Consider the following 17,718-nt stretch of genomic DNA (forward strand, 5'->3'; position numbering starts at 1 on the left):
CAACTTCATTAGAAATAAAAATCTTATTCTTCAGAATAATGAAGTGGTTACGACGAGGAAATGGAAAAGGGAGATGAATAATGCAAGGCCTCCTTGGTTTGGCTATTGTCAAATCAGATACAATTTCATGAAATAGTGAAAGAAATAGATGAAGAGAATTAACAGAAACTAGAAGAATTGCAGCGGGATGAAGGAAGACATCTGCTATCAAAGATTTATGGGATTCTTATATAAAATTGAGAAGGATATTGTATGTGATAAAGGGGGAAATTGGGAGAAGTCACTCAGAGCTGTGAGACTTGTTTTCAGAGAACAGATCACTGGGTGTCAATCATTACGTGTTAAAGGAGAAGGAGAAAAAGAAGAGTTGGTTTTTATGCCCCGCTTTTCTCTACCTTGAAGGAGTCTCAAAGCAGCTTACAATCGTCTTCCCTACCCCTCCCCACAACAGGCACCTGGTGAAGTAGGTGGGGCTGAGTTCAGAGAGAACTGTGACTGGCCCAAGGTCACCCAGCTGGTTGCATGTGGAGGAGCGGGGCATCAAACCTGGTTCTCCAGATTAGAATCCACCGTTTCACCATTACACCATACTGGCTCTCACTCTGGCAAGCAGCACACCCGGGTGGCCTCCACGTTCAGGGGCAGCCAATCTCTGAATCCCAGTGCCAGGAGGCAAGGTCAGGGGAAGGCCTCGGCATCTATGCCGTCACTGGGCCTCCAGAGGAATTGGTTGGCTACTGTGTGAGACAGGATGCCGGACGTTTTACAAGGGGAGTCAATTGTCTAACACAAGTAATTACAGAAGTGACTCGGGGTCACATGAACACAGGAAGCTGCCTTCTACTGAATCAGACCCTTGGTCCATCAAAGTCAGTATTGTCAACTCAGACCGGCAGCAGCTCTCCAGGGTCTCAGGTAGAGGTCTTTCACATCACCTACTTGCCTAGTCCCTTTAACTGGAGATGCCGGGGATTGAACCTGGGACTTTCTGCATCCTAAGCAGATGCTCTACCACTGAGTCACAGCCCCTCCCCTCCTTACAAGCTGTATGATATCCCACCTTGCCGACCTTCTGCACCACCAGAGGAGCGCCTCACCTTTCCGAAGGACTCGCTTCTTTGCTCGGATGTCCGTCTCCAGCTCCGCGGCCCGGATATAAATCCGCACCGACTGCGGGAGGTGCCGAACCGCCTGGGCTACCACAGCCTTAGCGGTATCCCCAGGTTGCAACCGGGCAGCTTCCAGCCAGACGTCTTCGCTCTAGAAGGCCCGGGAGAAAGAGAAGCGGAAGGCTTGCCATTTGAGCAATTAGTGCCTAACTCCACTGCTAGGAGGAGAACCATTAAGTCACGTTTGTTTGTTCTGATGGGGGATCAAGGCAGGCACGTTTAGATCATCTGATTACAAAATGTATGTGTGCACATATTATTATACACCCTGACCTGGCTGGCCCAGACTAGACCAATGTCAGGAGATCTCAGAAGCTAAACACGGTCAACCCTGGTTAGCACTTGGATGGGAGACCACAAAGGAAGTCGAGGGTCACTACACAGAGGCCTGCTCCTTTGATCCTGGAGAATGGGTATGCATCATGACTAGCATCCATTTTGACTAGTAGCCATGAATCACCCTCTCCTCCATGAACACGTCCACTCCCCCGTTAAAGCCTTCCAAGTTGGCAGCCATCAATACATCCTGGGGCAGGGAGTTCCACCATTTAACTATGTGTTCTGTGAAGAAATACTTCCTTTGATCTATTTTGAATCTCTCACCCTCCAGCTTCAGTAGATGACCCCGCGTTCTAGTATTATGAGAGAGGGAGGAAAGCTCCTCCCTCTCCACTCTCTCCATACCATGCATAATTTTATAGACCTCCATCATGTCTGCCCTTAACCACCTCCATCATGCAAGCACATCAAGTTCATGCAGAAAAGTGATGAGAAACCAGCGCTGAGAGACCAAGAGACCAGCACAAAGACAGATCTCACCTTCGGACACATTTCTGTCCCCTTCATGATGAGGTTGCGGGCAACTTGCAGCTTGCCGGTCACCTCTTCCAAGCGCGCGGAGGCGATCCAGGCTGGCGGGTGGTGAGGGTTCGTCTCGCGTACAGACTTCAGAAGCAAGCGTGCTTTCTTGATATCACTGGCGGCAAAGAAACAGAGCTTAACCTTCCTGTTTTGCATCTGGTGATGACATATGACATGTTACAGGTACACGCCACACACGAAATAACTCAAGTTTCGCTATATATATATCTCCAAGTGAAGAGCGGGGTAAGGACAGAGGCTGGCCAATGTGAGGATCTCAGGCAGAGGTCTGTCACATCACCTACTACCTGGTCCTTTTAACTGGAGATGCCAAGGGACTGAACCTGGGACTCTGCTGCCAACAGGAACAGCTCCCTGCCCTCCTCTAAGTGACAGCCCTTCAAATACTTAAAGAGAGCAATCATGTCTCCCCTCAACCTCCTCTTCTCCAGACTGAACATTCTCAACTCCCTCAGCCTTTCCTCATAGGGCTTGGCCTCCAGGTCCCTGATCATCCTCATCGCTCTCCTTTGTACCTGCTCGATTCTGTCCATAGGCAATGTTAGGCTGGATTCGGTGTCCAGAAGAGGGATGGGCCTTGATTAAGTCCCTGCCAGTTCTAGGATTTCTACTCCTCTCTATTTCACGTGAAGGCTGGCTATCCGCCCACATTCTGTTCACACCAAGTGAAGGGATTCTTCTGCTTCTCTGGAAGAAGCCCCCGTGGGAATAAAATCTTAACAGCCAAGTCAACGCAACCCGCCGTGCCTGTCAGCTTACTTGATGTCTCCACCATGGGTGGGGATCATGGAATTCAAGTCAGTCAGGTAGCCCTTGGGATCCACCACGGTTTGGCCGCTCACCGAATCGGACACCTGGGAAGGAAAACCCAACAAGGAGATGAAATAATTACATTACAGCACTGAGACTGTGCTGTGGCTCAGTGTCAGAGCACCTGCTCGGCAAGAAGAAGGTCCCAAGTTCAATCCCTGGCATCTCCAGTTAAAGGGAATAGGGAGGTAGATGATGTGAAAGACCCCTGCCTGGGACCCTGGAGAGTCGCTGCCGGTCTGAGCAAACAATACTGACACTGATGGACCAAGAGTCTGAGTCCGTATAAGGCAGCTTCATGTGTTCGTGTGTTCATCTTCAGGCTCATTTACGTGCATAGACACGGCAATCAGATATAAAAGCTAACTCCTCCAATATTCCTCTACAACAGAAACTCAGACAATAAGCACAATAGTTGCATAGAATAGGGTTGTTGTTTTTTTAAATTAGAAGACACACATGAAGCTGCCTTATACTGAATCAGACCCTTGGACCATCAGGGTCGGTATTGTCTACTCAGACTGGCAGCGGCTCTCCAGGGTCTCAAGCGGAGGTCTTCCATATCACCTACTGCCTCGTCCTTTAGCCTGAAGAGGAGAAGACTGAGAGGTGATATAACCATCTTCAAGTACTTTAAGGGCTGTCATATAGAGGAGGGTGCCGAATTGTTTTCTATTGCCCCAGAAGGTCGAACCAGAACCAACGGGTTGAAATTAAATCAAATGTTTTCATCTAGACATTAGGAAGAATTTTCTAACAGTTAGAGCAGTTCCTCAGTGGAACAGGCTTCCTCGGGAGGTGGTGAGCTCTCCTTCCCTGGAGGTTTTTAAGCAGAGGCTAGATGGCCATCTGTCAGCAATGCTGATTCTATGACCTTAGGCAGATCATGAGAGGGACGGCATCTTGGCCATCTTCTGGACATGGAGTAGGGTTCACTCAGGGTGTGTGGGAGAGTTAGTTGTGAATTTCCTGCATTGTGCAGGGGGTTGAACTAGAGGACCCTGGTGGTCCCTTCCAACTCTATGATTCTATTCTATTATTCTTTCTGGAGATGCTGGGGAGTGAACCTGGGACCTTCTGCATGCCAAGAAGATGCTCTACCACTCTACCACTGCATGCCAAGCAGATAGATGCTCCTCCCACAAACATCGAAGTCCTGCAACCAAGAAAAACTCCCTGCAAAATTTTGCAAGAAACTGGAAAAGCAATAAATTCCTTGATTTAAATAATTGGCTCAACAAGGTTAAAGAAACCCATGCTTTAATTAAGCTGACGTACTATAATAACGATAAAAATACCGAAGAACTTGATGCTCGCTGGAATTCAACAATTTTAAGGATGGAGAAAGCATTCTAATGTGTAAATTGTAGAGGGAGCGATTTAATAATAATGCGGATTTTAGTTAAATAGACAAATAGAGTAGTATTTTGTCGAAGACTTTCACAGTCAGAGTTCATTGGTTCTTGTAGGTTATCTGGGCTGTGTGACCATGGTCTTGGAAAATACCAAGACCACGGTCACACAACTCGGATAACCTACAAGAACCAGAGTATTATTTGTTTAAGTGCTATGGGTATTTTAGTTATATGAGCGCTGTTTTCAGTTTTGCTTTTTAAAAAAAATAATTTGTATCACCAGTATTTGATTTTTTTAAAGTAATGTTATATCTAGGTTTTTTTCCTTTTCTTTTATTGTAAGATTAAATGTTTTTAATAAATTTAAAAAGAAAAAAAACTCACTGCAAAATTAAGCAAATTTGGAGGAAGTATTCCAATTGCAATCGCAATTCCAATGAGTATTTAGGCACTCCAGCAAGACCTCTGAAGCCAACAATCAGGTTTTTTAAACACCAAGAAGAATAAACCAGCCGCTCCAACGGCTGTTTTGCACTTCAGCCCTTACCTGGCTGAGTCTCATATCCATCAAGGTGTTCCTTGCTTGTCCGATCTTCCTCATGTCCAGCTCACCTGTGCCAGGGGTCATCAGCCCAGGGGTCATCCCACCTGGATAGGGAGTGTTTAAGCCCCCAGGGTAGGGAGTGTTCAGACCTCCAAATTGCTGCAGGAGAAACGGAACAAGTGAAGTCATTTCAAGTCTCGGATGAAAGAGAACACGCACACTACTCTCGGTCACAACGAGAGTAGTCAGTTTAAAAACAAAAAACCCTCAAAACTGTACTACTGTTGCCACCAGGAGGGGCAGGCACAGATGAAGTATACTGCAAAGTGTGGGAAGGAGGAACTGCCACCCACCGCAAGCTGTCAGTGGGGCCGGAGAAAAGTTTGATGACACAATAGTGGCCTGCATTCACCCATGCAATTAAGCAAACTTGAGTGCCTTTAAGTTATCTTAATGGGGGCAGAGATTTTTGCTGATTCCCCTGAGCCCCCAAAATTCCATTACCAGGGGGGCAGTGGACCCTCGGGAACAACTGAGGGGGGGTATGCAGTTCTAGGGAGTAACCAGTAAAAAAATCACCACCCCATTTCACTTGAGAGTCTGCTCTGTCAGACTGTTCTGCTTTTGCCAATGAGCCTTGACAGGTTTATTTTTTCCCCTCACCGTTTGTCTGGGATCAACAGATGTGTGATTCTCCCCTGACTGCAAGTGCTTTGCAAAGAAACTGTCGGGAACAGGAGTCAGCTTCTCGTACCGCGGATTCCTCTGGCGTTTGTTCCTTGCGTCGCCAACTTCGGGAATACTCAGCCATTCCTCCTCAGTGACTTCAGCGAGTTTTCTCTACAAAGGACAGAGATTGTCAACATTAGCATTAGGTGAAAGCTTTACGTTAAATTCAGCCGTCAAGTCATGTCTGACTTATGGCAAATCCTGGTGAGGTTTTCAAGGCAAGAGGTGGTTTGCCACTGCCTGCCTCCGCGTCAGGACCGTGGTATTCCTTGGAGGTCTCCCATCCAAATACTTGCCAGGGTTGACCCCACTTAGCTTCGGAGATCTGACGAGATCAGACTAGCCTGGGCTATCCAGGTCAGGGTGCTGATGCATTAGGTATCCCTATTTTTTTAATGATAGTTTCAGAGGGTAGCCGTGTTGGTCTGTAGAAGAACATCTAGATTTGAATATGGCAGTGCCTTAGAGACCACCAAGATTTTCAGGGTATAAGCTTTTGGCAGTTAAAGCTCCCATCTGAAGAAGGGAACTTTGACTCTTCAAAGTGGCACAAGGGGCCAAGCAACCAATAGACAGGGGAGTTGTGGCTCCGTGGTGGAGAATCTTCTTGGCATACAGAACGTCCCAGGCTCAATCCCCGGCCTCTCCAGTTGAAAGGGCCAGGCAGGAGGTGATGTGAAAGACCTCTGCCAGCGACCCTGGAGAGCTGCTACCAGTCTGAGTAGACAAGACTGACCTTGGTGGACCAAGGGTCTGATTCTGTATAAGGCACCTTCATGTGTACGTGTCTAATTCTGGTTGAAAGGGGCAATGGCTCCCTGGTAGGCATCTGGTTGCCATGCAGAGGGTCCAAAGTTCAATCTCCAATTAACTGGGGGAGGGGTTGGGGCTCAGTGGTAGAACGTTTGCTTGGCATGCAGAAGGTCCCAGGTTCAATCCCTGGCATCTCCAGTTAAAAAGGACCAAGCGGTAGGTGATGCGAAAAACCTCTGCCTGAGACCCCGGAGAGCCGCTGACAGTCTGAGTAGACAATACTGACCTTGATGGACCAAGGGCCAGATTCAGTATAAGGCAGCTTCATGTGTTCATGTGTGAAATCTTATATTCTGAAAGTGTTGTCGGTCTTTAAGGAGCTACTGGGCTTGAATCCAGCTGTTCTCCCAGCTTTTGGGCTCTCTAGATAACCTCTAGCGTTCCCTCGGCTGTCAACTTTCTCCTGCCAATATCTCACTGTTAAAGAGAGTTTCAACCTCCAGGAAAAGCGGAAAAACCCCACATTGAAATAGCCACAGGATTGCCTCTTCAGTCATTCACTTGTTCTCACGGTGGAGGGGGGAGTGGGGCGAGAACAGGGGAAAGAGTGGCTCCTACTAATAGATTTTATGTATATTATATATTTCTTCTCCAGTCCCTACCTGCAAGCCATTTATTTGGGGTTTTGTCCTTGGAACATTAAGGAAAAACAAAAGACCGTTCTCTCTCCTTACCTTCAGATCTGAGAACTGCTGCTGGATTTTGGGGCGCTCCATTCGGTACTTTTCAATCTCCTCTTTCTCACGCTGTTCTCTAGAAAACCAAGAGGCAGAGGGTGTCATGTAGGGACCTACCCCCCTTTTTAAAAGGCAAGCAGCAAATAATTTTAAAGCTCAGGAACCCAACCTCAGAACAAGCAGTCAAGCCAGATACTCAAGAGAACACTCTAGTTATTATTTGGGATTTTTAAAACTTTATCAGCCAAACATTGGCTCTCAAAGGGGCATACACCTACATGGTGCTCAAGGAGGCGATACTCCATGAGGTCTGAGTCCAGGCAGGATGGAAGGCTACTTTCTTTAGTTCATTTATACACCACCTTTCTCCCCGATGGGGAGCCAACGTGGTGTAGTGGTTAAGAGTGGGGGACTCTAATCTGGAGAACCGGGTTTGATTCCCCACTCCTACACATGAAGCCAGCTGGGTGACCTTGGGCCAGTCACAGCTCTCTCAGCCCCACCTACCTCACAGAGTGTCTGTTGTGGGGAGAGGAAGAGAAGGAGATTGTAAGCCAGTTTGATTCTCCTTAAAACGTAGAGAAAATCAGCATATAAAACCCAACTCTTCTTCCTCTTTTCTCCTCCCTTTTCTCCTCACCACAACCCTGTGAGGTAGGTTAGGCTGAGAGTGTGTGACTGGCCCAAGGTCACCCAGCAAGCTTCCATGGCAGAGTGGAGATTGGTTCTCCAGGATCCTAGTCCAACACTCTAACCACTACACTATCCTGACTCTCTACTTGACTACTTCATAAGAAAGGCCATGCTGGATCAGACCAAGGTCCATCAAGTCCAGCAGCCTGATCACACAGTGGCCAACAGGCGCCACTTCCTCTTCTCCTCTCTCTGCTCTCAACAACCGCCCTCTATAACAGGGAGGATGCGGCTTGGAGCTGGACCCAAGCAAAATGAAAGGATGCCAGGATACCTCCTCCTCTCGCTCTGGCCACACTCCAGCATCCAGGTTCCAGATGCCATCAACAAGTTAAATACATCTAACACCGAAAGTCCCTACCGTCTTTCTTTCCTTCTTTCATCCATCCTCTTATCCAGAGCAGCATAAATCGCATCCGCTTCCTCGTCATCTTTTTCGTAAGGCCCGCTAGAGAACAGGCTGCCCGCGTATCCATTGAACTAAAAATTACCAATAAAAAAAAGGTACATGTCAAGTTTTAATGTCTCTATTCACTTATTTACTTATGTCCTTCAATTATAGCCCACCTTTCTTACTGATTAGCAAAGACTACCAATAAACAACACTGTGTGTGTGCTTGTGTGCACCATCACATCACAGCTGACGTATGGCAACCCGGTAAGGTTTTCAAGGCAAGAGATGCTGAGGTGGTTTGCTATTGCCTGCCTCTGGGTGGGGTTAGAGAGTTTGGAGAGAACTGTGACTAGCCCAAGGTTACCCAGGAGGATTTGTGCAAAGAAGCGGGGAATCATACCCAGTTCTCCAGATTAGAGTCCACCGCTCTTAACCACTTCACTACGCTGGCTCTCTTAACAAACGCAGTAGGCCTATGGATTCAAGAACTGGTAACAGTGCAAACAACAACAAAGGGGGAAAAACCCTCCCTAGACGTGACATGCCACAATGCATCAAGCAGGTAACAAAGGTAGAATACAATGTGGTAAAAGTTTCAATAGGGTTTCACCCCAATAAGTAGAGCAGTCTCTACTATGTTGATACCTGCATACATAGTATATGAGAGACATATACCATATTTTTCGCTCCATAGCACGCACCTGACCATAACATGCCCCCCCCCAGCTGGCTGTCGGGCCGGCGAAAGCCGGCTCGCGCTGGAATGACGTGAGCCGGCTCTGTGCGCCCTGCCCGCCTCCCAGCCGGGAGGCGGCGGGGAAAGCCGGCTCGCGTCGTTCCAGCGTGCCCAGCCGGCTCTGTGCGTCCCGGGCCCACAGAGCCGGCTGGGAGCGCTGGAACAGGGCGCACAGAGCCGGCTCGCGTTGTTCCAGCGCACCCAGCCGGCTCTGTGCGCACATTCGCTCCATAACATGCACAGACATTTCCCCTCAATTTTGAGGAGGAAAAAAGTGCGTGTTATGGAGCGAAAAATACGGTACTAACCAGTATTACAATTAGAAGCAATCTGACCAGATGTTTGAGTAATTGGTAATAGATTTTACAACCTATACACATGCCTGGTTGGGTCTGAACTGTTTGTATATGTATTTATTTATTTCTGTAAATGTGTACAGGCTTAACATGTGTTTTAATTAAACACTGATGAAGGCCCAATAGGCTGAAACGCGTTTGGTATGTGGTTACAGTTATCAACCCTAGGAAATGTCATTGTGCTATTTTAATGCTTTTAACTATTTTTAACCTTTACATAGTGCTTCTAATAAATTATATTTTCAGTATTTATATATATATATATAAAACCTTGGGTACCCAGCTTCTTTCAGGTTGGGTTTTATTCCCCTCTTTTTTTCTTCCACGAGAATAGGGATGCATCATGACTAGTATCCATTTTGACTAGTAGCTATGGATAGCCCTCTCCCTCCATGAACATGTCCACTCCCCTCTTCAAGCCTTCCAAGTTGGCAGCCATCACATCCTGGGGCAGGGAGTTCCACAATAACTATGCATTGTGTGAAGAAATACTTCCTTTTATCTGTTTTGAATCTCTCACCCTCCAGCTTCAGGAGATGACCCCACTTTCTAGTATTATGAGAGGGAGAAAAGCCATTCCCTGTCCACTCTCTCCATACCATGCACAATTTTAGACTTCTATCATGTCTTCCCTTAACCGCCTTCTTTCCAAGCTAAACAGCCCTAAGCGTTTTAACGGCTCCTGATAGGGCAGTAGCTCTAGTGCAAAGCTTCTTAAACTGTGGGTCACGACCCCATGTGGGCATGCGTAATTGAATTGAAAATTTGATTTATTATCAGTAAATGTTTGATTTGTTTGATTTGATTGATATACCTATATACCCGGAGTCACGTAAAACTTTCTCGGGTGAAAAGGGGTTGCAAGTGGAAAAAGTTTAAGAAGCCCTGCTCTAGTGCATGGTACACATGACCCAGCCTGACCAAGTGACATTCATGTGATATCCAGCTCTCATAATAAATGAGTTTAACACCCCTGCCATACATAGAACATCCCAAGTTCAAGCTGCAACCTCCCCAATAACCAGACTGAGAAGACTTCTTCCGAAGACCTTGGCTGTCCAAGTTAGACAGTATCGAGCTGGATGGACCGAAGGTCCAACTGCGTAACAAGGCAGCTTCCCGTGTTCAGTTCTGAAAAGCAAGCAATGAAACAAGGCCGCGGAGGCTTCACCTCGTCATAATTGGTGTCGTTCAGATCTTCGTCGTCATCATCAGCTGCCTGGTTTTTCTTCATCTGATCCCCGACGGTTCTCTTCCCCGGCGGCGCATGGCGATCATCCACAGGGTCATTTGCGTCTCGAGCAGGACCGATGTCCGAGCGAGTGGTGAAACCCGTAGCTCTAGGGACACAGAAAAGTAGCGTATTCAGTGCAGGGCAACTGACGAGCGTTACTGGGGTCCTTAGCCACTGGTCTCCCCTCCGAATCGCTCCTTAACCGTACCCCCATGCGTGGCACTGGTGGGCAGCGAAGTTTTAGTATATCAGCTGATCTTCCCCCCAGTATAAACCATGTCACTGGAAAAGACAATAATGCTAGGAAAAGTTTAAGGCAGCAGGAAAAGAAGACCCAGCATGAGATGGATTGACTCAATCAAGGAAGTCAAGGCCCTCAGTTTGCAAGACCTGAGCAAGGCTGTGAACGATAGGACGTTTTGGAGGACATTGATTCATAGGGTCACCATGAGTCGGAAGCGACTTGATAGCACTTAACACACACACATAAGCCAAGCGGCTTATATAGGTACATCTGGGCCACAGCTTGGAAGCTATGCAGGGTTAGTACTTGGATTGGAGACCACCAAGGAAGACCAGGGTTGCAGAGCAGAGGTGGGCGATGGCAAACCACCTCTGCTTGTTTGCCTTGAAAAACCCCATGGTCCAGGGGTCACCATGAATCACTTAGAGTTTCAGCACAGTTATTAATGAGTCAGTATATATATATATTTTGTGGACTCATTCGCAAAGCTGCCCTAAGCATGTCTACTCACAGGGAAGTTTCATTTTATTTAACGGGCCTTGCGTGTGTGTGTCAAGTCGCTTCCGACTCATGGCGACCCTATGAATCAATGTCCTCCAAAACATCCTCTCATTAACCACCTTGCTCAGATCTTGCAAACTGACAATGGGGTTTAGTCCCAGCAAACTGTTCTTCAGAGTATGAGTCTTACAGTGCCATCCTATGCAGTTACTCCAGTCTAAGCCCGCTGAAATGAATGGGCTTAGACTGGAGTAACTCTTCTAGGATTGCACGGTTAGTCATCCAGATTTGGGTCACAGAGGCAATTTCTCCAGCACAAAAACAGCGACTCTCTTCATCAAGCGCTCACATAGCCAGAATCACATCAGAAAGGGTTCAAGGGAAACAAAGCTACTGCCAGGGCAATCCCTGGAATTGCTACAGATGGAGGGGAATAACTGTTCCTGCCACTGCTGAAGTTATTGCCAGCTGCACCCACTACACAATCAGTATGTGCCCTTGTGAAATGGAGGGGATGCAAACTACCAAGGAGGGGGCACAACTGCCCCCAGGGACAGGCATGGCCCATGCAAAGCATCTCACATGAATACATGAACACATGAAGCTGCCTTATATTGAATCAGACCTTTGGTCCATCAAGGTCAGTACTGTCTACTCAGACCGGGCTCTCCGGGGTCTCCAGCGGAGGTATTCCACATCCCCTACTGCCTTTTAACTGGAGGATTGAACCTGGGACCTTCTGCAAGCCCAGCAGATACTCTACCACTGAGCCACAACCCCTCCTAAAGGTCACACAAACACATCAAGGTGCCTTATACTAAATCAGACCCTCGGTCCATCAAGGTCAGTGGTGTCTACTCAGACTGGCAGCGGCTCTTCGTGGTCTCAGGCAGAGGACTTTCACATCGCCTACTGCTTGGTCCTTTTAACTGGAGATGCCGGGGATTGAACCTGGCTCCTTCGCCCTGCAAAGCAGATGCTCTACCACTGAGCCACAGCCCCTCCAACTTAGAATCATAGAGCTGGAAGGGACCACCAGGGCCATCAAGTCCAACCCCCTGCATAATGCAGGAAATTCACAACTACCTCCCCCTCCACACCCCTAGTGACCAGAAGATGGCCAAGATGCCCTCCCTCTCATGATCTGCCTAAGGTCACAGAATCAGCATGGCTAACAGATGGCCATCTAACGTCTTCTTAAAAACCTCCAGGGAAGGAGAGCTTACCACCTCCCAAGGAAGCCAGTTCCACTGAGGATCCGCTCTGTTAGAAAATTCTTCCTAATGTCTAGACGGAAACTCTTTTGATTTAATTTCAACCCGTTGGTTCTGGTCCGACCTTCTGGGGCAACAGAAAACAACTCGGCACCCTCCTCTATATGACAGCCCTTCAAGTACTTGAAGATGGTTATCAGATCCCCTCTCAGCCTTCCCCTCTCCAGGCTAAACATTCCCAGCTCCTTCAGCCTTTCCTCATAGGACTTGGTCTCCAGACCCCTCACCATCTTTGTTGCCCTCCTCTGGACCCGTTCCAGCTTGTGTACATCCTTCTTAAATTGTGGTGCCCCAAACTGAACATAATACTCTAGTAGTAGAAAAGGGCAAGAATCCAATAGCACCTTAAAGACTAACAAAAATATTTTCTGGCAGGGTATGAGCTTTCGTGAGCCACAGCTCACTTAGTCTTTAAGGTGCTACTGGACTCTTGCTCTTTTCTACTACTGCAGACAGACTAACACGGCTACCCACTGTGAATAATACTCTATGGGATTATGTGTGTGTTAAGTGCCGTCAAGTGGCTTCCGACTCATGGCGACCCCATGAATGAATGACCTCCAAAATGTCCTGTCTTTGACTTGTTCAGATCTTGCAAATTGAAGGCTGTGGCTTCCTTTATTGAGTCAATCCATCTCTTGTTGGGTCTTCCTCTTTTCCTGCTGCCCTCAGCTTTTCCTAGCATAAAAATACTCTAATAATATACGATAGCATAATTATACTCTAATAATAATACTCTAGGTGAGGCCTAACCAGAGCGGAGTAAAGCGACACTATCACTTCTCCCAGAGAGAACCTTGACAACACTCAGAGATGTTTCACTCCCCTCCCCTTTAGCTGCCAGCCTTTGCCAAAACATTTGGGAACTAAGACTCGTCTGCTCTGAATATTCCTAGGATGGCCCTGCTTTTGCTGCCAGACGCAAAAACTCCCCCACATCCCAACTATTTTTTTTGCGGGAGCCGCCTTCATTCCGAGTCAGTTCTTCGGAAGGGGGCTCTCTGCACATGCTCAGAGGCCCTTCGCCTTCTGGGTTTTCGCTTTTAGACGCTGTATTTTTCCCGAGCTGTTATGGGACATGTGGTCTCCCCGTCCCCCCTTTTAAATCTACACACACACCCTGCTCTGCGAAGCAAGCAACTCTGCACATGGGCAGAGGCATTTTGTTTTGCTGTTTTTTTCACTTTGTATTTTTCCGAGCTGTTATGGGACATCTGGTCTCCCCGTCCCCCCTTTTAAATCTACACACACACCCTGCTCTACGAAGCAAGCAACTCTGCACATGCTCAGAGGCCCTTCGCCTTCTGAGTTTTCACTTTTAGACGCTGTATTTTCCCCGGGCTGTTATGGGACATCTGGTCTCCCCGTCCTCCCTTTTAAATCTACACACACACACACACACACACACACACCCTGCTCTGCGAAGCAAGCAACTCTGCACATGAGCAGAGGCATTTTTTTTGTTTTTTTCACTTTGTATTTTTCCGAGCTGTTATGGGACATCTGGTCTCCCCGTCCCCCCTTTTAAATCTACACACACACCCTGCTCTACGAAGCAAGCAACTCTGCACATGCTCAGAGGCCCTTCACCTTCTGAGTTTTCACTTTTAGACGCTGTATTTTCCCCGGGCTGTTATGGGACATCTGGTCTCCCCGTCCTCCCTTTTAAATCTACACACACACACACACACACACACACACACCCTGCTCTGCGAAGCAAGCAACTCTGCACATGAGCAGAGGCATTTTTTTTGTTTTTTTCACTTTGTATTTTTCCGAGCTGTTATGGGACATCTGGTCTCCCCGTCCCCCCTTTTAAACCTACACACACACTGCTCTACGAAGCAAGCAACTCTGCACATGAGCAGAGGCATTTTGTTTTTTTGTTTTTTTCCCACTTTGTATTTTTCCGAGCTGTTATGGGACATCTGGTCTCCCCGTCCTCCCTTTTAAACCTACACACACACCCTGCTCGGCAAAGCAAGCAACTCTGCACATGCTCAGAGGCATTTTTGCTTTTTTGCATGCCCCTTGCTTTGTGCTTTTTGCAAAAAAACAAACCACCACCACCACCCAGAAACGCCTGCCTTTGGACCCAAGAGGCCTGCAAAGCCTCGCCTGGGGGGGGGGGGGGCTCCTCCGGGCCGCGAGCGCCCAGGCTCCACTCGAGGCCTAGGCGCGGGACGGCGCCTCCCCGCTTGCCCGCTCTCCCGCCCGGCCGCCCGCCCCACTCGAGACCGCGGCCTCACCCGCGGCCCAGGCCCGGCACGTAGCCCAGCGGGGCCGGCATGCCCAGGAAGGGCTTCTTCTTCCTGTTCATGGTGCCCGTCAGCGAAGCCGTCAGGCCCGACGCCCCTCCGCCGCCGGAGCCCGCCGGGGCGGCCCCGCCGCCGGAGCCCGACGAAGGAGCGGCTGTGGCGGCCATGATGGCGGCTGAGGAGAAGATGGAGGAGGAGGGAGGGAGGGGAGGAGAGGCCGGGCCTGGCGAGGCCTGCTCCGCCTCCCGCGCGGAGGGGAGGGAGGGAGGGAGGCCCGGCCCTCGCCTCCAGGCGCCTCGGTGTGGGGTCGGCGTTGCGGCCCAAGGAAGGCCGGGGTGGCCCTCAGAATAAAATACGACACCTCGGAGGCGCGAGGGCCGGAAGGGCCGCGGAGGCCTCAACGCGCCTTCTAGGAGCGACAAACATCGTTGTGATCACCACATCTGTGGTAATTTCTGCTGTCAACACACGTTTGGTGTGTATATATACGACGGAAATTACAACATATATCGAGATCACAAAGGATTGTTGGGGTGATTTACAAAAAAAACAAAAAAAAAAAACCCCAATCATTCTTTGTAATGTCTATATATGTGTTGTAAATCATCAATATGTGTTTGTAAATCACCCCAATAACTCTTTGTAACCCTAACATCTGTTGCGCGACGCGTTATAAATCGTCAATATAAATCATCAATATATGTTTGTAAATCACCCCAATAATTCTTTGTAACCCTAATATCTGTTGCGAGACGTGTTATAAGTCGCCAATATAAATCATCAATATATGTTTGTAAAACCCCAATAATTCTTTGTAACCCTAATATCTGTTGCGAGACATGTTATAATTCGCCAATATAAATCATCAATATATGTTTGTAAATCACCCCAATAATTCTTTGTAACCCTAATATCTGTTGCGAGACGTGTTATAAGTCGCCAATATAAATCATCAATATCTGTTTGTAAATCACCCCAATAATTCTTTGTAACCCTAATATCTGTTGCGAGACGTGTTATAAGTCGCCAATATAAATCATCAATGTCTGTTTGTAAATCACCCCAATAATTCTTTGTAACCCTAACATCTGTGGCGAGACGTGTTATAAATCGCCAATATAAATCATCAATATATGTTTGTAAATCACCCCAATAATTCTTTGTAACCCTAATATCTGTTGCGAGACGTGTTATAAATCGCCAATATAAATCATCAATATCTGTTTGTAAATCACCCCAATAATTCTTTGTAACCCTAACATCAGTTGCGAGACGTGTTATAAATCGCCAATATAAATCATCAATGTCTGTTTGTAAATCACCCCAATAATTCTTTGTAACCCTAACATCAGTTGCGAGACGTGTTATAAATCGCCAATATAAATCATCAATATATGTTTGTAAATCACCCCAATAATTCTTTGTAACCCTAATATCTGTTGCGAGACGTGTTATAAGTCGCCAATATAAATCATCAATATCTGTTTGTAAATCACCCCAATAATTCTTTGTAACCCTAACATCTGTGGCGAGACGTGTTATAAATCGCCAATATAAATCATCAATATCTGTTTGTAAATCACCCCAATAATTCTTTGTAACCCTAATATCTGTTGCGATACGTGTTATAAGTCGCCAATATAAATCATCAATATCTGTTTGTAAAACCCCAATAATTCTTTGTAACCCTAACATCTGTTGCGAGACGTGTTATAAATCGCCAATATAAATCATCAATATCTGTTTGTAAATCACCCCAATAATTCTTTGTAACCCTAATATCTGTTGCGAGACGTGTTATAAGTCGCCAATATAAATCATCAATATATGTTTGTAAAACCCCAATAATTCTTTGTAACCCTAACATCTGTTGCGAGACGTGTTATAAATCGCCAATATAAATCATCAATATCTGTTTGTAAATCACCCCAATAATTCTTTGTAACCCTAACATCTGTTGCGAGACGTGTTATAAATCGCCAATATAAATCATCAATATATGTTTGTAAATCACCCCAATAATTCTTTGTAACCCTAATATCTGTTGCCAGACGTGTTATAAGTCGCCAATATAAATCATCAATATCTGTTTGTAAATCACCCCAATAATTCTTTGTAACCCTAACATCTGTGGCGAGACGTGTTATAAATCGCCAATATAAATCATCAATATATGTTTGTAAATCACCCCAATAATTCTTTGTACCCCTAACATCTGTGGCGAGACGTGTTATAAATCGCCAATATAAATCATCAATATCTGTTTGTAAATCACCCCAATAATTCTTTGTAACCCTAACATCTGTGGCGAGACGCGTTATAAATCGCCAATATAAATCATCAATATCTGTTTGTAAATCACCCCAATAACTCTTTGTAATCTCAATATTTGTTGTGGTGTTTGTGGTTTCTGGGATTTTTTGTTGCTTCTGGGATTCTGGTGAAATTCTGCATTTTTGTAAAACCCCAACACTTCTTCGTAATCACAATGTATGTTGTGATTAATGGGGCTTCTGGAATTATTGTTCAGACCTCAGAATAAAATAAAAAAAATAAGACACCTCTGAACCACAGGGCTCCATGGTGTCGTCAGGTTGGGGGTGGCTTGGCCTCATTGTGATGGGTCATAGAGGCTGGGCAGCCTTTGGGCGTCATTTCCATGCACAGGTTTGAAGCCAGTTGATGGCCATATATGGTCAAAAATGGGGGGAGAGAAACCTAGGGTGGAGATAGAGGAAGGGGTTTGCCTCCCCCCCACATCCACGTATGCGCCTTCCAAAGTGAGTCCTACCAATAGCAATGGGCCTGTGTTTAGAGCACTGATTCCCAACCAGGGATCCATAGACCCCCAGGGGTCCACGAGAACTAAATTAAGGTCCGCGAAACAAAAGTTATAAACCCATAATAAATCAATATTTTCAATTAAAAGTTCTCTATTATAAAAATATATTCAAATATTATTCTAAGTTTAATGTTTAACTAACAGTTATGATTAATTTTCAAATTCTCGGGATTTTTATTTTGAACCTTGGGGTCCCTGCACCGAACA

The 17,718-nt window shown here is 46.7% G+C and overlaps 1 protein-coding gene across 1 annotated transcript in view; it reads right to left on the bottom strand.

Annotated features, from left to right (window-relative positions):
- PRPF6 (pre-mRNA processing factor 6) overlaps window positions 1–14,803 on the bottom strand; it is a 38,801-nt gene extending 23,998 nt beyond the window's left edge. The window contains exons 1-9 of the mRNA XM_056844139.1: window positions 14,661–14,803; window positions 10,330–10,498; window positions 8,034–8,152; window positions 6,977–7,055; window positions 5,424–5,600; window positions 4,764–4,919; window positions 2,811–2,905; window positions 1,989–2,145; window positions 1,098–1,260 (exon numbers count right to left, since the gene is read on the bottom strand). Coding sequence (XP_056700117.1) covers window positions 1,098–1,260; window positions 1,989–2,145; window positions 2,811–2,905; window positions 4,764–4,919; window positions 5,424–5,600; window positions 6,977–7,055; window positions 8,034–8,152; window positions 10,330–10,498; window positions 14,661–14,731 — 1,186 coding nt within the window. The 5' untranslated portion in view covers window positions 14,732–14,803. The remainder of the gene's footprint in view (window positions 1–1,097; window positions 1,261–1,988; window positions 2,146–2,810; window positions 2,906–4,763; window positions 4,920–5,423; window positions 5,601–6,976; window positions 7,056–8,033; window positions 8,153–10,329; window positions 10,499–14,660) is intronic.
- Window positions 14,804–17,718: the final 2,915 nt, after the last annotated feature.

This window comes from Euleptes europaea, chromosome 2 (assembly GCF_029931775.1).
Source record: "Euleptes europaea isolate rEulEur1 chromosome 2, rEulEur1.hap1, whole genome shotgun sequence".
In the NCBI taxonomy this organism is placed as follows: domain Eukaryota; kingdom Metazoa; phylum Chordata; class Lepidosauria; order Squamata; family Sphaerodactylidae; genus Euleptes; species Euleptes europaea.